The sequence below is a fragment of the Lampetra planeri genome, chromosome 53 (assembly GCF_965212315.1).
Source record: "Lampetra planeri chromosome 53, kcLamPlan1.2.h2, whole genome shotgun sequence".
Taxonomy (NCBI): domain Eukaryota; kingdom Metazoa; phylum Chordata; class Hyperoartia; order Petromyzontiformes; family Petromyzontidae; genus Lampetra; species Lampetra planeri.
Window position 1 is genome coordinate 3,870,149 of NC_136159.1, and position 22,751 is coordinate 3,892,899.

Genomic DNA, 22,751 nt, shown 5'->3' on the forward strand with positions numbered 1-22,751 from the left:
ATTCATGCAGTCACGAAAGCTTTAAGTCACGATGTATCATATACATACTCTCTCCATAATACTATACTACATACACTCATACATATACATAAATACAAGCTCATACATATATACAGATACTAAGTCAAAGATTCCACGTTTCGTCTTGAACAGACATTTGGGGTACCGCCTTTGTCTCGCTCGTCGCGATGTTTACACACCGCACCAGACACAGTGCTCATTTAAGGCTGAGTCGACTTAGGGGAGGCCCAGGGTCGGTTCAAATAATAATCGTCCCTAGTGTTGGCCACGAGCGGGAATCGAACTTGGATCGCCGGCTTTGTAGCACAGCGCGCTAACCGCTGCACCACCGCTCCCCCCCAATATACACATACAGTATATATACACTCGCACAGATACACAATACATCCATCCAGTACAGATATTTGGTTGTTTAAGGCTTTAAGCGATAACCGATAAAAACCGGTAACCGTTTTCATGATCTCTGACCGGTTCCGAAAATCTACTACTTTTTTATTTTACCAGGTCAGACCCACTGCGCTACGTTGCTCTTCTTCAGACGCTGTCTCTCCGACAGACCTGTTCTTCGCCTGAGGACGGCTGCTTGCGTTGTGGCCGAAACGTCGTGAGAATTAGTTTATTATGTTTTATTTTTATTATTTCCCTTCTACGTGACTTTACCGAAAGAACCAATAAGATGAATCCCTGCAGTCACGAAAGCTTTAAATCGAAATTTACGTTGCTCTTGTTTCAGAAGTGACCTGGTCACAAACCACAGCTCAACGAAGTGGCTCGTCACGTGGACATTTATAGTAGCAGCAGCCACACACTACAAACGCGTGGTGTCGATCCACGCGATGAGAGAGGAGAGACACACGCGAACTCCAAATATACAGCAGCAGGCGTCAGGGTCGGGATCGAACCCACGACTTCCTGTATACCAGGCGAGGTAGTTAACATCTCCTAGCCACCGTGATGATGATGAGAGAGAGAGAGACACACACAAACTTCAAATATACAGCAGCAGGCGTCAGGGTCGGGATCGAACCCACGACCTCCTGTATACCACGCGAGGTAGTTAACATCTCCTAGCCACTGTGATGATGATGAGAGAGAGAGACGCAAACTCCAAATATACAGCAGCAGGCGTCAGGGTCGGGATCGAACCCACGACTTCCTGTATACCAGGCGAGGTAGTTAACATCTCCTAGCCACCGTGATGATGATGAGAGAGAGAGACACACACAAACTTCAAATATACAGCAGCATGCGTCAGGGTCGGGATCGAACCCACGACCTCCTGTATACCACGCGAGGTAGTTAACATCTCCTAGTCACTGTGATGATGATGAGAGAGAGAGACGCAAACTCCAAATATACAGCAGCATGCGTCAGGGTCTGGATCGAACCCACGACCTCCTGTATACCAGGCGAGGTAGTCGACATCTCACGGCCCCCCCAAGAACCGGTGACCGGGTTCCAGTGGAGATGTTCGTAACGAATGCGCCGATTGCGACGCGAGACGGTTTCCAACCGCACGGCGGCCCAAGTCACCGCATGGTAACGTCAAATTGCCCCTCGTTTCTCGGGCGAAGGTGCAGCCTTGCAATCGCTTGGCACACGCAACTGCTGGCGGAAGGATTTGCGAACCTCTCGAGTGTGTTTGGCCTACTCTTCCATGGTGACCAGAAGTTTTGCAAGATGCGGGCGTACCCACGCGTTACCAGCACCACCGCACGCGATCTAACGCCCAAAAAAAACCTATGGATGATATTGGTCGCGAAAGCCTACACGTGTTAAACCAATATATAAGTGAAGAATCGTGCCCATTCATTGGTTCAACTGTGCGCTGACCGCCGTACACCACCACACGGCAGCGTGGACCGCACCGATTACAAACACAAACATCTCAGTGTCTCAGCCTCCACAGGCGCATGGAACACGCTGCTGTTAGCGAGCAGCACCTACGAAGGCACGAGGTGAGTGGTAGGTGGTGGTGATGGTGTGGACAGGAACACGCCCGACCGACCGCCTTTGTCTCCCCTGTGCCGGAGTTTACACGCCGCAGCAGGTACTAATTTCTAGGCTGAGTCACAACACAAAGACAAAGATCCCCCATAGAGCCTTAACAGACTGTAGGGGCAAGTGCTGTTAGCGAGCACCTATGAAGGCCGGAACGGTACACGAAGGGATGGGTGGCCAGCACCACGCCCGACCGCCTTTGTCTCCCTAGTGACAATGTTCACACACCGCACCAGGTACTCATTTGAGGCTGAGTCGACCTAGGGAAGGCCCGGGAACGGTTCAGATAATCGTCACTGGTGTTGGCCGTGAGCGAGAATCGAACCCGTGTCGTCGGGTTCATAGCGAAGCGCGCTAACCGCTCCACCACCGCTCCCTCCAACACACACACGCACACACGCGCCCTCGACACAACATTGCCATCGTTTCAAAGAGCTCCTCATCGTAACTACACGAAACCCACTTTAGAGACGTTGTACGAAGTCAACGTTCGTAAGTTAAACCTGGATATTACAATTCCCGTTGTTCCACATCTCGAATAACGCAACCGTGAAAAACAATATTCGTTGGGTCTTTCGCAAACAATGTGCGGCCCTTTTTCAATCAACTGCTGGATGAAAGTCTCTACATACTACGACATTACACGTCGGTCATTACTTGAACCACGGCGGTCAGTGCGGTCCCAAAACCGGTTCAGATGTCCCCCGTCACCGGCGTTAGCCGTGGCCTCGAATCGAACTCAGGGCAGTGCGCTAACCACTGCGCCACCGCTCCCTTCTCCGATCATTCATCACCCCTGGCGAAACCTCGCAGAGCGTGGAGGCGGATAGCAGGGAGGTAGCAGCTACGTGTGTTGTAAGTACGTTGAACTTCTTTCTCACCGTACCTAGCTAACCGTGCTAATCGGAGGTGCGGGCTTTATATGAATATAGGTATTGTACGCAGGTGTGTGTGTGTCTGTGTGTGAATACGTTGGGTGTGGCACTGGCCACCCAAGCCCCTCTTGTGCCGTGCCGGCCTTCATAGGTGCTACTCGCGACCAGCACTTGCCCCCAAAAGTCTGTTATGTCTATACGGGGGGGGGGGGGGGGGTCGTTGTCTTTGTGTGAGTACGTCGGTAAGCAGGTAAGCGTGTAAATCAGTAGATCGGCGAATAGGTGGGAAGGAAAGCGCGCAAGTCGGTGCCAGGTAGCTAAGAGTACTCACACGGGCAGGGAAGGCACACGAGGGGGTGGGGTGTGAATCGAACCACACTGAAGATCCCCCGTGTAGCCTAAACAGACTGTAGGGGCAAGTGCTGTTAGCGAGTAGCACCTATGAAGGCCGGCACGGCACACGAGGGGGGTGGGGTGGCCAGCACCACGCCCGACCGCCTTTGTCTCCCCAGTGCCGATGTTTACACACCACGCACCGCGTAACTCATTTGATGCCCAAATCGACTTAGAGGAGGCTCGGCACCGGTTTGGATAATCGTCGCAGTTGGAAATCAAACTCGTGTCGCCGTGTTTGTAGCGCAGCGCGCTAACCCACTGCAGTTACAGCTGCCCACACGATACGAGGCACACAGACTCCTTGCAAACACAACGATTCCCCCGTGTAGCCTTTCACAGATTGTTGGGGCTCATATGAAGGTCGGCAATTGCACTCGCGCGGGTTGGGTGGCAAGGACGGAAACACCGGTGTGGGCCTCGTTTAAGGCTGAGTCGACCTAGGAGAGGCCCAGGACAGGTTCAGCGTACACATTCGCCACTGGGAATCAAACTCGGGGTGGCCACCGCTCCAATCTTTCACGACAAAGGCAAAAGATCCCTGTATAAGCTTAACAGACTGTAGGGGCAAGTGCTATTAGGGAGCACCTATTAAGGCCGGCACGGCACACGAATATACCACGAACATACACATCAACAACACAAAGACAAAGATCCCCCGTATAGCCTTAACATACTGTAGGGGCAAGTGCGATTAGGGAGCACCTATTAAGGCCGGCACGGCACACGAATATACCACGAACATACACATGAACAACACAAAGACAAAGATCCCCCGTATAGCCTTAACAGACTGTAGGGGCAAGTGCTATTAGGGAGCACCTATTAAGGCCGGCACGGCACACGAATATACCACGAACATACACATGAACAACACAAAGACAAAGATCCCCCGTATAGCCTTAACAGACTGTAGGGGCAAGTGCAGTCAGCGAGCAACAACACAGTACACGACAACAACAACAACAACACACACACAGTACAATACCATTCACCAAAGACAAAAGATTTGTGGCCAAAGACAAAAGATTTGTGGCCAAAGACAAAATATTTGTGGCCAAAGACAAAAGATTTGTGGCCAGAGCCACACCCGGCCGCCTTTGTCTCCCCGGGGCTGTTATTTACTTGGTGTTGACCGTGGCCGCGAAAAGAGTTGGGGCGGTACACTTTGCGCGAACCGCTGAGCCGGGCGAGATCGTAAAACGCACGCACACCCAATGCACCCGAGCTCATTAAATAGCACACCATACACACTCGTGCATTGGACCACACACACACCGCAACACACGATGCACCATGCTTTCATGCGCAGTATAATACACCTCACAATACACCATATACTCGTACACAGCACACACCCGAACACGCAGCATCGTACACGTCGTGCATTAGCGCTCACAAACACTACACCACACAATACACAGTACACTCATACATACACCATTCATCCATACACCATACATTACACTACATACACCACACAATACATATACCATACATTCATACATACACCATACATTACACTACATACACCACACAATACACTCAAACATACACCATACATTCATACATACACTATACGTTACACATACACCATACATTACATTGTATACACCACACAATACACAGTACACTCATACATACACCATACATTTATACATACACCATACATTACACCATACCCCCACACAATGGCATCATGCTTTCATACACCATACATTACACATACACCATACATTACATTATATACACCACACAATACACAGTACACTCACACATACACCATACATTCATACATACACTATACATTACACATACACCATACATTACATTATATACACCACACAATACACAGTACACTCATACATACACCATTCATACATACACCATACATTACACATAGACCATACATTACACCATACCCCCACACAATGGCATCATGCTTTCATACACCATACATTACACATACACCATACATTACACATACACCATACATTACACATACACCATACATTACACCACACACGCCACACAATGCACCAACATACGCCGTTCGCTGCTAATTGGCGGTGATGTCACCACGGCGCTTCTTGTGCCAGGCTAGGTGCACCTTGAGGCCACGTAAAGTGTCATATGCCATCACGTTACACCACAAAGACAAAGATCCACCGTATAGCCATAAACATACTTTTGGGGGCAAGTGCTGTTAGCGAGCACCTACGAAGGCCGGAACGGCACGCGAGGGGGTGGTGTGTCTGGAAGCCACACCCGGCCGCCTTTGTCTCCCCAACTGGTGATGTTTACACACCGCAGCAGGTACAGGCACTCATTTAACGGTGAGTCGACCTAGGGGAGGCCTAGGACTGGTTGCGATATCAGTCACTGATGTTGGCCGTGAGCGAGAATCGAAATTGTGCCACCGGGTTCGTATATCGCGTAGTGCGCTAACCACTGCGCCACCGTTCCTCGCTGCATCACACATGCACAATACACATCAACATGCTACACGCAAGCATCCCATGCGCAACATAACACATGCACAATACACATCAACATGCTACACGCAAGCATCCCATGCGCAACATAACACATGCACAATACACATCAACATGCTACACGCTAGCATCCCATGCACAACATCACTCATGCACAATACACATCAACATGCTACACGCGAGCATCCCATGCACAATAGAATAAGATAAAGATCTCCCACGTTGCCTTTAAAGACGCTTTTGGGGCAAGTGCTGTTAGCCAGGACCTATGAAGGCCGGCACGGCACACACAGGGGTGGGTGGGTGGCCAGCACCATGCCTGTCCGCCTTTGTCTCCCCAGTGATGATGTTTACACATCACACCAGGTACTAAATGAATGCACAACACAATACTGTATAGTACACGTGCCGCGCGCAGCGGGATACACAATTACTAACACACAAACACCAAAATAACACGCATCATACACAGCACAATTCATAATACATGACACACACAATGCAATGTAGTAATGGCCACACACACAGACACAAAATACACAAAAACCCACTTAAATGCACACATAAACAAATGCATACACACATATACACACACAATAGACGTGAAACAATAGCCGCAACCTCGTGCCAGGCTAGGTGCACGGGACATACACAGGTGTTATAGGTGAACCGATTTGCATATTACACGTATACACACACACAGGTACACAATTATATAGATACATAAGCGAAGCTAAATCCGCCGTATAGCCTCCAGAGACTGTTGGGTCAAGTGCTTTGAAGGCCAGAACGGCACACGAGGGGGGGGGGGGGCCGGCCAGCTCCACCACCACGCCCGGCCGCCTTTGTCTCCCCGGTGCTGATATTTGCATACCGCAGCAGGTACTCATTTAAGGCTGTGTCGACTTAGGGGAGGCCCAGTGCCCATTCAGATAGCACTCGGCACTGATGCTAGCCTTGGACGGGAAGGGAATCGAACTCGGGTCGCTGGGTTCGTAGCGCAGTGTGCTAACCACTGCGCCACCGCTCTATACAATGCATAGGGACACACACACATAGATACACATAACAGAGACAACACATAAAACATCACTTCCATTCGTACACACATACAAACACAAGGGTGCATGCAAATGGGCATACACATAAAGACACCGATGAACACATCATAAGAATAATCGACAGACCTCCATCCATCTTCCGCTGTACATAAATACACACGCAGATACATATACATGTAGAGATACGTGTAGACACAAAGACAAAGGTCCCCCGTATAGCCTGTAACAGACTGCTGGGGCAAGTGCTGTTAGCGAGTAGCACCTATGAAGGCCGGCACGGCACACGAGGGGGTGGGTGGCCAGCACCACGCCCGACCGCCTTTGTCTCCACAGTTACACGATACACACAGCACTATACACAACACTCAACACACACACACAATGGATAAACACACACTCATTATGTTTATCCCCACTTCGTTAAGTTCTTCAATAATTCCCTGAAGCTCATTACCATGTGCTGCTATGATGATTATGTCATCAGCGAATCTTAATGATTAATGAATACTTTATACATATTTACCACACCGTAATACACACACACTGCACTACACACACCACACTACACTATACACACTAGACTACACACAACACACTACGCACACTACACACATTATACACCCCAAACTACACACACACACCGCAATAAACACACTGTACTCTATACCAAGCGCTATAATACACTACACACAACACGATACATGCACAGCACACATAACGTAGTCAACTACTGCGTACACAATGACTCCACAATCACCACATACACACACCCCACACACACACCACACACACACACCCCACACAATCTCCCACTAAACTAATACGCCATATTACACAACAATATTCACTTCCTACGCCACAATATACACCCCCTACACGCTACCCACACGGCACCACACAATCACCACATTACACACACACATCACCCTCCACTAGACGTGACAATCAGTAGGACACACACACCCTTATCCGCTTGCCGCAGTCGAGCCGTATCCCTCTACCTTGACACACACACACACACCCTGACACACACACACCTTGACACACACACCTTGACATACACACACCCTGACACAAACACACCTCGACACACACACCGATACACACACAGACACCTTGACACACACACACACACCCTGAAACACACACACACCTTAACACACACACACCTTGACACACACACACCCTGACACACACACCTTAACACACACACACCCTGACCCACACACACACACACCTTGACACACACACACCTCGACACACACACACCCTGACACACACACACCCTGCCACACACACACACCTCGACACACACACACCCTGATACACACACACACCCTGACACACACACCTTGACACACACACACACCTTTACACACACACAAAGACAAAGCTCCCCCGTGTAGCCTGTAACAGACTGTTGGGGCAAGTGCTGTTAGCGAGCACCTATGAAGGCCGGAACGTACACGAGGGGGTGGGTGGCCAGCACCACGCCCGACACACACACAACTACACACATGACACACACCAAACTACACACACACACCAACCTACACACACACACACACACCACACACACCAAACTACACACACACACATCACACACCAAACTACACACACACATCACACACCAAACTACACACACACATCACACACACCAAACTATACACACACACACCACGCACACCAAACTACACACACACATCACACACACCAAACTACACACACACATCACACACACCAAATTACACACACACATCACACACACCAAACTACACACACATCACACACACCAAACTACACACACACACATCACACACCAAACTACACACATCACACACACACACCAAACTACACACATCACACACACACACACCAAACAACACACATCACACACACACACCAAACTACACACATCACACACACACACCAAACTACACACATCACACACACACACCAAACTACACACATCACACACAGCAAACTACACACATCACACATCACACACACCAAACTGCACACACACATCACACACACACCAAACTACACACACACACATCACCCACACACCATCCAACACAACCTTCCTGGGCTCCAACATTTTCGCCGCATGCTCAACCTTGACCCAGACACACACCGTGTCTGTGTGTGTGTGTAAATATATACACACACACAGACATCACGCAGACACCACACACACACGCACACCTATCGCACACACCAAAAACACCGCACCTCTCACGGGCACACCTGGAGTACAAAGACAAAGATCCCCCCCCTTCCAGTATAGCTTCAACAGACGTTTTGGGGCAAGTGCTGATAGCGATTGACACCTATGAAGGACAAAGACCCCCCGTATAGCCTCAACAGACTGTTGGGGCAAGTGCTGTTCGCGTTTAGCACCCGCTATGAAGGCCGGCACGGTAAACGAGGTGGGTGGTGTGGCCGCAACCACGCCGGACCGCCTTTGTCTCCCTCGTGGCGATGTTTACACACGACCGCGCGAGGTACTCATTTGAGGCTGAGTCGACCTTGAGACGCACATCCCTCCACATCACACACACACACACAAAGATCCCTCGTGTAGCCTTTAACAGAGTGTTGGGGGAAGTGCTGTGAGCGAGTAGCACTTATGGAGGCCGCACAATAACAACACAACACACAATAAGACAAAGACCCCCCTCCCCATAGCCTTAACGTCACCAAACACCGATCACGACAGGACCACTCACAATAGCACCACACACCCCACATACACACACACACACACACAACAAAGACAAAGATCCCCCGTATTGACGCAACACAGTTTTGGGGCAAGTCCTGTTGGTGTACACCTATGAAGGTTGGCACGGCACACGAGGAGATGGGTTCCCAGAACCACGCACCCCACACAACACACACAACACACACCCCACACAAAATAACACCACACAATACCTCCACACAATAATACCACGCACAATAACACCACATACGCACACCAAAGATAAAGGCACAACACACAATAGCACCACACACACCACATCCCACACATCACGCTCACAATAACACCACACACAATCACTCCACACACAATAACACCACACAACACACCCCACACAATAACTCCACTCCCTACACAATAACTCCACATCCCACACAATAACTCCACACATCACATCCCACACAATAACTCCACACACAATAACACCACACATCACATCCCACACAATAACACCACCAAACAATAACACCACACACCACATCCCACACAATAACACCACCACACAATAACACCACACACCACATCCCACACAATAACACCACCACACAATAACACCACACACCACATCCCACACAATAACACCACACACAATAACACCACACACCACATCCCACACAATAACACCACCACACAATAACACCACACACCACATCCCACACAATAACACCACCACACAATAACACCACACACCACATCCCACACAATAACACCACCACACAATAACACCACACACCACATCCCACACAATAACAACACCACACAATAACACCACACATCACACCCCACACATTAACTCCAACCCCCACTCCCCACACAATCACCCCACACCCCACACAATAACACCACCACACAATAACACCACACGCATCATCACCATCATCACCACCACTCACGCCGTGGCCACACACCTCTCGCGGGCCCACCTTCTCGCCGCATGCCCACTTTGAGGCACTTCTTGAGGCGGCAGTACTGGCACTGGTTGCGATGGTGCTGGTCGATGGGGCAGGTGCGCGCCGCACGACACGCGTAGTTGAGGTTACGACGAACGCTGCGCTTGAAGAAGCTCTTGCAGCCCTCGCAAGTCAGCTGCCCGTAGTGCTTGCCGCTCGACTTGTCGCCGCAAACCACGCACTCCGCGTTCTGTTGCTGCTGCTGTTGTTGCTGGTGTTGTTGTTGTTGTTGATGTTGTTGCTGTTGTTGCTGCTGCTGCTGCTGATGTTGTTGTTGTTGATGATGAGAGGCGGACGTGGACTTTGACGACGAGGACGACGAGGAGGAGGAGGATGATGATGATGAGGATGATAATGAGGAGGAGGATAACGAATCGACGCTGCTCACGTTTCCGGCAACCGTGATAGCTGCCTGCAGACTTGAGGATTGCTGCTGCTGCTGCCCCAGTAATAGCGAGGCACTTCCAGACACGGATGCTGATGCTGCTGATGAAGATGATGATGACGAGGATGAGGTCTGCGTGCCGTTACCGCTCGCGATAGGAGTTCCGTTCGGAGGTTCTCGCCATGGATTTCCGACCACCATTGCCATAGCGAGTGCGGGAACGCAAAACTTCTCCTTATTCTTCTGCTTGCTCGAGATCGGCCCCCCTCTGTGCGTGTGTGTGTGTTTGTGTGTACGTGTGTGTGTGTGTAGGTCTGTGGGTGGGTGAGTGGGTGGGTGAGCGGTGGGTGAGTGGGGTGAGCGGGTGGGCCGGTTGGCGGTGTTTTTGGAAGAGAGACTTTAAAAATGAGAAAAGAGTCAAAAGAAGATATGGAGGTGGAGCGGACACAAAAGATGACCTTTACCGGAATTAATTAAATATATTTCACGCGAAAACGAAGAAATCCACACACCCACCCACCCCCCTCGCCGCACTTCCAGAAGCGAGAGACCGGGATGAGATGGATTCTTCACGAACAGGGATGGCCTTCAAGTTGGAGGAGGACTTTTTTACGCAAGCTGACATATTTGCTCGGCTCCGGACACAACGACCACCGCTTAATAACACCGCCACCATCACCGCCGCCAAGCAAGCGAGCGAGCGAACTACGTGGCGAAACTCGCTCGCGGCTGCAGCAGGAACAGATGAAGAACGTCAATCGGAGACGGAGCCGGGTGCGTGAACGCCATTTACGAAGGACATAAATAAGTACTGTTGTATACTGCCATGGTGCGCACGTGTGTGTACTGTTGGGATGCCGTGTGTGTGTGTGTGACGGCGCGTGTTTGATCACGGATCGCATCCAGGACGAGATGCCCCAACGCGCAGCTTTCGCGGTGGTTGTCCGATCACCGAACAGTGAGGGGGGTTGGGGGTTAGGGTCGGGGTTAGGGTTGGGGTTAGGGGTGCGGGAAGGGTGGTGGGATGCGGTGGGTGGGATTTACAACAAAAACGACCCCCCACCGCACACACGCACGGACGCATCACGCGCCAACCACCCCCACCACTCTGCTCACTCCTCCTCCACTACCACCACCACCATCATCATCACCCATACCTCCCGCCTCTCTCTCTCATGCACACACCACCACCATCGCCTCTCTCCTCCACCACCATCATCGCCTGTTCTCTCTCTCTCTCTCCATCATCATCACCAGCTATGCCTCCCACTTCTGTCTTGCACACATCACCACCATCACCTCTCATCCTCCACCACCACCTCTCATCCACCACCACCATCGCCTCTCATCCTCCACCACCACCACCTCTCATCCACCACCACCATCGCCTCTCATCCACCACCACCATCGCCTCTCATCCTCCACCACCATCACCTCTCATCCACCACCACCATCACTTCTCATCCACCACCACCATCACCTCTCATCCATCACCATCACCTCTCCACCACCATCACCACCACCTCTCATCCACCACCACCATCACTTCTCATCCACCACCACCATCACCTCTCCACCACCATCACCACCACCTCTCATCCACCACCACCGTCACCTCTCATCCACCACCATCACCTCTCATCCACCACCACCATCACCTCTCCACCACCATCACCACCACCTCTCATCCTACACCACCATCATCACCTCTCCTCCACCACCACCACCATCACCTCTCATCCACCATCGCTCCTTCTATCTCGCCACCACCATCACCACCATCCCTCCTCCCCCCTCTCTCACACACACATCGATGGCTAGCGCACACACACACACGTAGACTAACACGCACATATATAAATGTAAAGACCTACCGTGTAGCCTATCTATACTGCTGGAGCAAGTGATGTTAGCGAGCACTTATTAAGGCCACAACAGCGCACGAGGAGGTGGCGTTGCTAGGATTTCGCCCAGCCGCCTTTGTCTCCCCAGTGGTCATGTTTACACACACATATACATACACGCGCACATACATGTACACACACACGCGCGCGCGCGGGTTTTGACAACCGAGAGGTATAGGTTGTGCGGAGGAGGTTTGCGTGGTCTGGGGACTATTTTCTTCTTAAAGGGCACGGGGCAAGTGTGTTGACGCGTCTCTCTGTGTCTACTGAGCCCATACTATAACAGCGTTGTCTTCACGTGTGTCCGTGTGTCTCTCTCTCTCTTGCTCGGATGTCTATGTGTGTGTGTCTTTCTGTGTGTGTGGGGAGCGGTTGTGGGGAGCGATAGTGCAGCAGTTAGCGCGCTGCGCTATGAACGCGGCGACACGGTTTCGATTCCCACTCACGGCCAACACCAGTGACGATTATCTGAACTGGTCCCGGGCCTCCCCTAGGTCGGCTCAGCCTCAAATAAGAACCTGGTGCGGTGTGTAAAATATTCCGCATTGGGGAGACAAAGGCGGCCGGGCGTGGTGTTGGCCACCCACCCCCCTCGTGTGCTGTGTCGGCCTTCATAGGTGCTCGCTAACAGCACTTGCCCCAACAGTCTGGTAAGGCTATCCTGGGGATCTTTGTCTGTTGTGTGTCACTTCTCTAAGTTGTGGTTTCTTCCTGTTTCTCGGCTCTGTGTATCTCTCTCTCCGTCTTTGTCTCTCTTTCTCTCTGTATTTCGATGGTGTCTAAATTACACGTTGACCGCTTGCTATACGGTCGTTTTGTTCGTCTTTCTCGCCCTTGTGTCTCCGCCGTCTTTCCGTCTCTCGCTTTGATGCTTTTTCTGCGCCTTCGTTGTTACCACCAATACCCCGGTTTACGTACAGGATGCGTTCCTGGAAGTTGCGACGGCGAATATCGAAGCGACGTAAAACATCGAAGCGATGTACAGGGTAGCAGGAGGTGGTTTGTGTTGGTGGTGGAGGCTGTTAGTGACGTAAGTGTGGGGCTTGGGACGACGCAAATCAGGTCGACGTGTTAATTAAGTGGCGACGTGTTTGCGAAACGACGTGAACGGCTGGGGGGGGGGAGACGTAAATCTGTATCTGCTGTCACTCAATTGGGATAATCGTCCGGCAGACGAATATCCCAGGTCAGTATTCTTAGGTTTTTTCGGTAAAGTCACGTAGGTAAAAATTTTAAATTAATTAAAGTAAAAAAATAACAACGTTTCGGAGGCAACACAAGCTTCCGTCTTCAGGTGGAACGTCGTGATTTTGTATTTTTATTTTATTTTACTTTTATTAATTTTAATTTGTATTTTTTACCTACGTGACTTTACCGAAAAAACCTAAGAATATGAATCCTTGCAGTCACGAAAGCTTCAAATCTAGAATCCCAGGTCAGTCTTCAGATGAAACTCACCCTGGCATCTTGAGTTCTTACCTCGTTAACAAGAATCAACTTGGAACGTATCTCTCTCACACACACACTCTCTGGATATATTCCTCGGGGTTTTTGCCGATATTTTGTGGATACGAACATTTAAATTGTGCTTTCACTGTTACAGGCCATTGTCAACCTCACCGCTGGATAGATGACTTCACGTGCCGTGCTGTTTGACCACTCTTCAATTGGAGGAACCCACGATAGGGTCAAGATTTGTGAACTCGCTACTGATGCTAGCCGTGGCCGGGAAACGAACTCAAGCAGCCGGGGTTGAGAACAGTGCGCTCACCGCTGCGCCACCGCTCCTCGCCTTTCTTGGCCCAGTAGAATCGCGTCACTTGCTCGAATAAGGGCTGTGGATGTATTCTAATAACGGGGACTTGTAGATTGTGTAACGCGTTACATTGCTGGCTTCCTGAAATGTCGTTGACTCGTTTTGTTAACCCTGGAGAAAAGAGGATGATGATGGTGATGATGATGAGGGTGGTGGCGATGGTGATGACGATCGTAGTCACGATAATGAATAAAACTAAAAATGGTAGTGATAGTAATGATGATGGTGATGATGATGGTGGTGATGATGGTGATTATGATGGTGGTGGTGATGATAGTGATGATGGTGGTGATGATGGTGATTATGATGGTGGTGGTGATGATGATAGTAATGATGGTGGTGATGATGATGGTGGTGATCGTAGTCACGATAATTGCTGAAGCTAAAAATGTCAGTGATAGTAATGATGATGGTGATGTTGGTGGTGGTTGTAGTATTGATGGTTGGCGTTGGTAGCAACGCGTGGAGCGGTGGCGCTGTGGTTAGCACGCTATTCATCCTGCACGACCAGCGTGGTGAAGTATGGTCAAACAACCGCCCTCCCCCCCCACGAGCGACACGGAACGGGGAAGGCCTTCGCGGACCAGTGGATTATTTTTTCAGGTCTTAAAGAGTTTCTATAATACACAACAACAAAAAGTAGTCTCTCTCTCTCTCTGCCCATTTGTCTTCTAATCTCCATCTCGCTTTCACGTCTCTCCTCTCATCCCCTGTTTTGGGTTCCCCGTCTCCGCTTTGTTCACCCCTCCACCCAGGCCCTGCTCTATTCTCTATTCACGCCTCTCTCTCTCTCTCTCCCTCCGTGTCTCTGCGTCTTAACGAGTCTATGGGTTCTCAGAGGCACTGACACACACGCACACCACGCACACACTGATCAAACCGAACAAAGACAAAGCGAGTAGCAACCTATGAAGGCCGGCACGGCACACTGGGGGTGGGTGGCCAACACCACGCCCGGCCGCCTTTGTCTCCCTCGTGGCGATGTTTACACACCGCACCGGGTACTCATTTGAGGCTGAGCCGACCTAGGCGAGACACAGGAACGGTTCAGATAGCCGTCACTGGTGTTGACTGGCCGTGAGAGGGAATCAAACTCGGGTCGCCACGTTTGTAAGCGCGCACACACTAACAACAACAACAACAAAGATCCCCCGTGTAGCCTTAACAGAATGTTGGGGTAATTGATGTCAGCGAGCACCTATGAAGGCCGGCACGGCACACGAGTGGGGTGGGTGGCCAACACCACGCCCGGCCGCCTTTGTCTCCCTCGTGGCGATGTTTACACACCGCACCAGGTACTCATTTGAGGCTGAGTCGATCTAGGGGTGACCCAGGGTCGCTACGCCACCGCTCCCCCCACACACACACATACGGATGCACGATATCACACACGAACTTTGACACAAAGCAAATGATGTACACACGCACACACACAGTGACAAATCCACAGGAGATAGTTATGACGCACGCGATTAAATGCGAGTAAGTTACGCTTCAGAACCGATACCGATCGATTAATCAGTGAATCGCTCTACCCCCCGCCCCCACCCCCGTCTCTCCCCACTAAATGAACATGCACACGCGTACTTACAGTACGTGTTCACGCGTTCACTTCGTGTCCACAGCTGTTGTCGAACGGGGGGGGGGGGGCTCAAGCGTCAGAACGCAGAGCCGACAACGCTGGATCAGCTCGGTTCGAATCCACCTCTCATCCGCCAATGACTGCACACAACAACAACAACACAAAAATAAAACAAACCCTCCATTAAATTTGGCTTCTGAATTCTAGATTTGAAGCTTTCGTGACTGCAAGGATTCATATTCTTAGGTTTTTTAGGTAAAGTCACGTATAGGTAAAAAATGTTAATTAATGAAAGTAAAATAAAAATAAAATAAAAATCACGATGTTTCAAGTGAGATACAGCTATCGTGCTGTGACGGTTCCACCTGAAGACGGAAGCTTGTGTTGCCTCCGAAACGTCGTGATTTTTATTTTATTTTTCATTTTACTTTTATTATTTTTTTTTACCTACGTGACTTTACCGAAAAAACCTAAGAATTTCGCTTCTGAACTTGGACTTCCAGCTCTATCGGTTGTGCCGTCGAGTGGCAAGGCGGGTGGGAAAGTGGTCACTGTGTGGAACCAGAGGTCAGTTGAATAAGGAGGAGGAGAGATCTCAGCGGTAGCTCTGTGATGCACACTTCCGCGGGCTCGTTCCCACACACGAAGTGGGTCGCCGGGTAGCCCAGTCAGGGAACATTTTGGGGGGAAAACAATCGATTTTTTAAAATAAAAAAGTAAAAGTCCGGAAACTTTTAACTGTCGTCGCCATTACTAACGAACTCACACGGTTCAAACCATGCCCATCTCCTAAGCCAGATGTGGGAATTCCACATTAGCATGACGGGGCCCAGTATTACCACGTTGTTGATTTGTATATTGCAGTTGTCAATATGCAGTCACTCCTCAATCTACTGCTGGATGAAGGCTCTCCCTGCCCGCATCGGACCGGCAAGTTGTTTGACCATACTTCACCACGCTGGTCAATGCCGGATTGTATCGACCGGGGCCCGTTCAGACATCACCACTGGCGACTGATGTTAGCCGTGGCCGGGAATCGAATTCAAGTGGCCGTGCTCACAGTGCGGTGTGCTAACCGCTGCGCCACCACTCCCCTGATTGATTGTCGATTCAGCCCATCATCATTTCACATCCCGTCAGGGGCGGCTAAAACGAGTACCGCATTGTGAGAGGTCAACAATGGGTGTGTTTTTTTGTTGTTGCCACATTACATGACCCCGTCATGTGAATGTGCTATTGGAGCGATAATTAAAGCTCACCTCTCCAATCCTCACCGCACCCTCTCACCCCTAACCCTCGACGCCTCCGCGCGTCCCATTGGCCCGCGCGGCGAGGCTCTGCGCGTGCGGGAGCCGCATCACCGAGCGGCTGAATGGATATCACTCCGCGGCGGCGGCGCGCGAGACGGGGGCCGTCGCGCGTGGGATCAGTGCGCGAAGCGGCGACCAGGACTGATGGGCGCGCGTGTGTGTACATGTGTGTATGTACGTGTGTGTACATGTGTGTATGTACGTGTGTGTACGTGTGTGTGTGTACATGTGTGTATGTACGTGTGTGTGTACATGTGTGTATGTCTGTGTGTACGTGTGTGTGTACGTGTGTGTGTGTACATGTGTGTATGTACATGTGTGTGTGTACATGTGTGTATGTCTGTGTGTACGTGTGTGTGTGTACATGTGTGTATGTATGTGTGTGTACGTGTGTGTGTACATGTGTGTATGTATGAGTGTGTACGTGTGTGTGTACGTGTGTGCCTGTCTGTGTGTGTACGTGTGTGTATGTCTGTGTGTGTACGTGTGTGTGTACGTCTGTGTATGTCTGTGTGTGTGTGTACGTGTGTGTGTACGTGTGTGTGTGCGTATGTGCATGTGTGTGTGTGTGTACGTGTGTGTATGTCTGTGTGTGTACGTGTGTGTACGTGTGTGTACATGTGTGTGTGTGTACGTGTGTGTGTACGTGTGTGTGTACGTACGTGCGTGCGTGTGTACATGTGTGTGTCTGTGTGTACGTGTCTGTGTGTACATGTGTGTGTGTACGTGTCTGTGTGTACATGTGTGTGTGTATGTGTGTGTGTACGTGTGTACGTGTGTACGTGTGTGTGTGTACACGTGTGTGTGTATGTGTGTACGTGTGTGTACGTGTGTGTGTACATGTGTGTATCTGTGTGTACGTGTGTATGTGTGTATGTACGTGTGTTTACATGTACGTGTGTGTACGTGTGTATACGTGTGTGTATGTTTGTGGGTACGTGTGTGTGTACGTGTGTGTATGTCTGGCGGCGTTCATAGGTGCTCGATAACAGCACTTGCCCCTACAGTCTGTTAAGGCTATACGGGGGATCTTTGTCTTTGTATGTCTGTGTGTGCGTGTGTTCGTACATGTGTGTATACGTGTGTGTATGTCTGTGTGTACGTGTGTGTATGTCTGTATGTATGTACGTGTGTGTATGTCTGTGTGTACGTGTGTGTGTATGTCTGTATGTACGTGTGTGTATGTCTGTGTGTTCGTGTGTGTGTATATGTCTGTATGTACGTGTGTATACGTGTGTGTACATGTGTGTGTAGGTGTGTGTCAGTGTTTGTGTAGGTGTGTTTTTATGTGTGTAATGGGAGCGGTGGTGCAGCGGTTTGCGCGCTGCGCTACGAACCCGGCATCCCAAGTTCCATTCTCGCTCACGGCACAACACCAGTGACGATTATCTGAACCGGTCATGGGCCTCCCCTAGGTCGACTCAGCCTCAAATGTGCCGGCCATCATAGGTGCTCGCTAACAGCACTTGCCCCAACAGCCTGTCAAGGCTACACGGGGGATCTTTGTTGTGTGCACTTGCCACGTGCATGAAAGTAGGTAGGGAGCGGTGGCGTAGTGGTTAGCGCATTCAGCTACCCGGTTAACATCAGTGGCGAGTGATATCTGAGCCGGTCTTGGTTGCCCCACCCCCCCACCCCACCCGCACCTCTTTACCAACCCGCATTGACCAGCGTGGTGAAGTATGGTCAAACCACCGCCATCCACTCTTGACAAACACGCTGTGGTGGATGGCCGAATGGCTTGAACTTCTATAACTTAATGAATTAATCGTAATTATGAAACGTTTTCGTTTTGTTTGGCCACAACATTTTCTGGTGCAATTTGTTTTTTGGCGTGTTACCCTCCACCACCCGACGACGGCCAAGCAAATGAATTGAGATGGCACGCGTACAACCGAGGAGCAATTCTCGAAGCCAACATTCAACGAAGGGGGCGTTTCATTGCATCTGAATTGCAACGAGCACATTAGAGACACGTTGTTTGACTGGGTATCTTTGTTTATGTTTCTGTATATGTATCATGCCTTGTTTGTGTGCGTGTATGATATATGGCCTATGGAAATGTACACTTATTTTTGCAAGTATGGCTATAATTACTCGAATATATAATTACAAATAATGATATCGTTAAATTTCGATTTAAAGCTTTCGTGACTGCAGGGATTCATCTTCTTGGTTCTTTCGGTAAAGTCGCGTAGAAAGGAAATAATAAAATAATAAAAATAAAACATAATAAAATAATTCTCACGACGTTTCGGCCGTCCTCAGGTGGAGAACAAGGTCTGTCGAGGAGACAGAGTCATTCAGGACGGCTGCTTGCGTTGTGACCGAAACGTCGTGAGAATTATTTTATTATGTTTTATTTTTTTAGTGACTTTACCGAAAGAACCAAGAAAATGATATCGTTAATCCACTGCTGGATGAAGGCATCCCAAACGCTGTGTCTGTCGGTCATGGGTGATGTTTGACCATACTTCACCGCGCTGGTCACAGTGCGGGTCGATCAAAAGAGTTGAGACGCCAGAGATCGGTGCAGACATCACTCGCCACTGATGTTAACCGTGACCGATAATCGAACTCAGGTTGCCTGCGTTCATCACGCTGTGTGCTAACCACCGTGCCACCGCTCCCAGGTATAGCATGTACTATACGGCGAGTACGACGGTATATGGATTTCGCGTGTGTAATGGGGCCTTCTTCATAGCACGTAAACCAAGACGGGTCATTGCCCGAACCGTCGATTGTTGTGTTTTTTGTTTATTTTAAGGCCAACTCACTCGTGCTATTGATGAGTTTTGAGTTATTTGTTCATTCTACACCACTGCCGACGTAGCAGCAGCATCACCGTCAACAGAACGTCATGTGTACGCGTGTATGAATGTTTACACAGCACAGGATTGACCCGCTTTGTGCAGTGCAGTGCGACTATTAAACGTAATCCACGCCTCGAGTCTCCTGGCTGGCTGCTGGCTGGGCTACTCTCCACCCGCACGAGAACTCTTTTGTTCGTGGCTGGGCGGGCGGTTGCCACCGAAGCTAGCTGGGTAACTGGCTACACGGGATTTTTCCGCGTAACAAATACACATTGGGATGAAGTGAAAGGGCAGAATGAGTTCGGTAGACGTATAATATAGATTATTATGATAGATATAAGTCATAGATATACATTTAATAGATGGCTACACTGAAGAGGTGGGAGTAATGAATACAGAAGACAAAACCACACGGCTCATTTAAAATCGCTCCAACTTTTCAATCCGTGCTCCTATTAATGCGATTCTTCCGCCAGAATATTATTTAAATCCTTGGGAATATTAAAAAAAATAACATTTAAAAAGCGGATTACCTTCAGCGCTATACAAGTACAGGCGGATCGTGAAATGGCAGATGTCTCTAAGTTTCCGTTACAGAGCAACAAAGGGCCAGTCTTACTCGTAACAACAATGCTCATTATATAAATAAGCAGACAATTTGCCCCCTTGAAATAACTATTGCAAAAAAAAACATGACACGTCACATCAGTCACGTGGTCGTCAGCGCACGTCATCTCGGCGGCATTGTTGGTTCAACACTGCAATGAAGAATCATGGGACACGTTTTGACAATCGGTGTCTCATCAAGCAGCAACAGCAGCAGAGTCAGGCTTTGCTTGAAGCAATGCTGGTGAACTGTCCAGATGATTATAGGCAAGGACATCTCTCTCTCTCGCTCTCGCTCTTTGATATGGGTCGGATTTCGTACGAAAATGTATATCGTACAGACGACAACCACGCACTTAAACCATTCGCCTCGCCGTGGAAAATATAAATAGCTAAATAAATCAGCGGACAATTTTTACTACCTTCCAACATTTTTGTTTCTATATAAAGCGTCGCGTGTGTGTGTGTGTGCACGTCTGTGAACCTTGAATCAATCGTGCACCGTAATGGCAGCGCATAGGAGACTATAAACCAGAGGTGGGACAAAGTCATTGTTATGCAAGTCCAAGTCGAGTCGCAAGTCATCAAATTCATGACTCGAGTCTGACTCGAGTCCAAGTCACATGACTCGAGTCCACATCTCATAGGTGGGACAAAGTCATTGTTATGCAAGTCCAAGTCGAGTCGCAAGTCATCAAATTCATGACTCGAGTCTGACTCGAGTCCAAGTCACATGACTCGAGTCCACATCTCATAGGTGGGACAAAGTCATTGTTATGCAAGTCCAAGTCGAGTCGCAAGTCATCAAATTCATGACTCGAGTCTGACTCGAGTCCAAGTCACATGACTCGAGTCCACATCTCATAGGTGGGACAAAGTCATTGTTATGCAAGTCCAAGTCGAGTCGCAAGTCATCAAATTCATGACTCGAGTCTGACTCGAGTCCAAGTCACATGACTCGAGTCCACATCTCATAGGTGGGACAAAGTCATTGTTATGCAAGTCCAAGTCGAGTCGCAAGTCATCAAATTCATGACTCGAGTCTGACTCGAGTCCAAGTCACATGACTCGAGTCCACATCTCATAGGTGGGACAAAGTCATTGTTATGCAAGTCCAAGTCGAGTCGCAAGTCATCAAATTCATGACTCGAGTCTGACTCGAGTCCAAGTCACATGACTCGAGTCCACATCTCATAGGTGGGACAAAGTCATTGTTATGCAAGTCCAAGTCGAGTCGCAAGTCATCAAATTCATGACTCGAGTCTGACTCGAGTCCAAGTCACATGACTCGAGTCCACATCTCATAGGTGGGACAAAGTCATTGTTATGCAAGTCCAAGTCGAGTCGCAAGTCATCAAATTCATGACTCGAGTCTGACTCGAGTCCAAGTCACATGACTCGAGTCCACATCTCATAGGTGGGACAAAGTCATTGTTATGCAAGTCCAAGTCGAGTCGCAAGTCATCAAATTCATGACTCGAGTCTGACTCGAGTCCAAGTCACATGACTCGAGTCCACATCTCATAGGTGGGACAAAGTCATTGTTATGCAAGTCCAAGTCGAGTCGCAAGTCATCAAATTCATGACTCGAGTCTGACTCGAGTCCAAGTCACATGACTCGAGTCCACATCTCATAGGTGGGACAAAGTCATTGTTATGCAAGTCCAAGTCGAGTCGCAAGTCATCAAATTCATGACTCGAGTCTGACTCGAGTCCAAGTCACATGACTCGAGTCCACATCTCATAGGTGGGACAAAGTCATTGTTATGCAA

General features: G+C 49.6%; 1 protein-coding gene across 2 annotated transcripts in view; it reads right to left on the minus strand.

Moving 5' to 3' along the window:
* LOC144734850 (nuclear receptor subfamily 2 group F member 1-B-like) overlaps window positions 1–12,051 on the minus strand; it is a 33,492-nt gene extending 21,441 nt beyond the window's left edge. Inside the window, exon 1 of one of the 2 annotated variants that reach the window (XM_078617265.1) lies at window positions 10,522–12,051. In XM_078617265.1, the coding sequence (XP_078473391.1) occupies window positions 10,522–11,155 (634 nt within the window). In that variant the 5' untranslated portion in view covers window positions 11,156–12,051. The remainder of the gene's footprint in view (window positions 1–10,521) is intronic. The other variant, XM_078617266.1, reaches the window with a different exon arrangement.
* Between the last annotated feature and the right edge of the window lie 10,700 nt (window positions 12,052–22,751).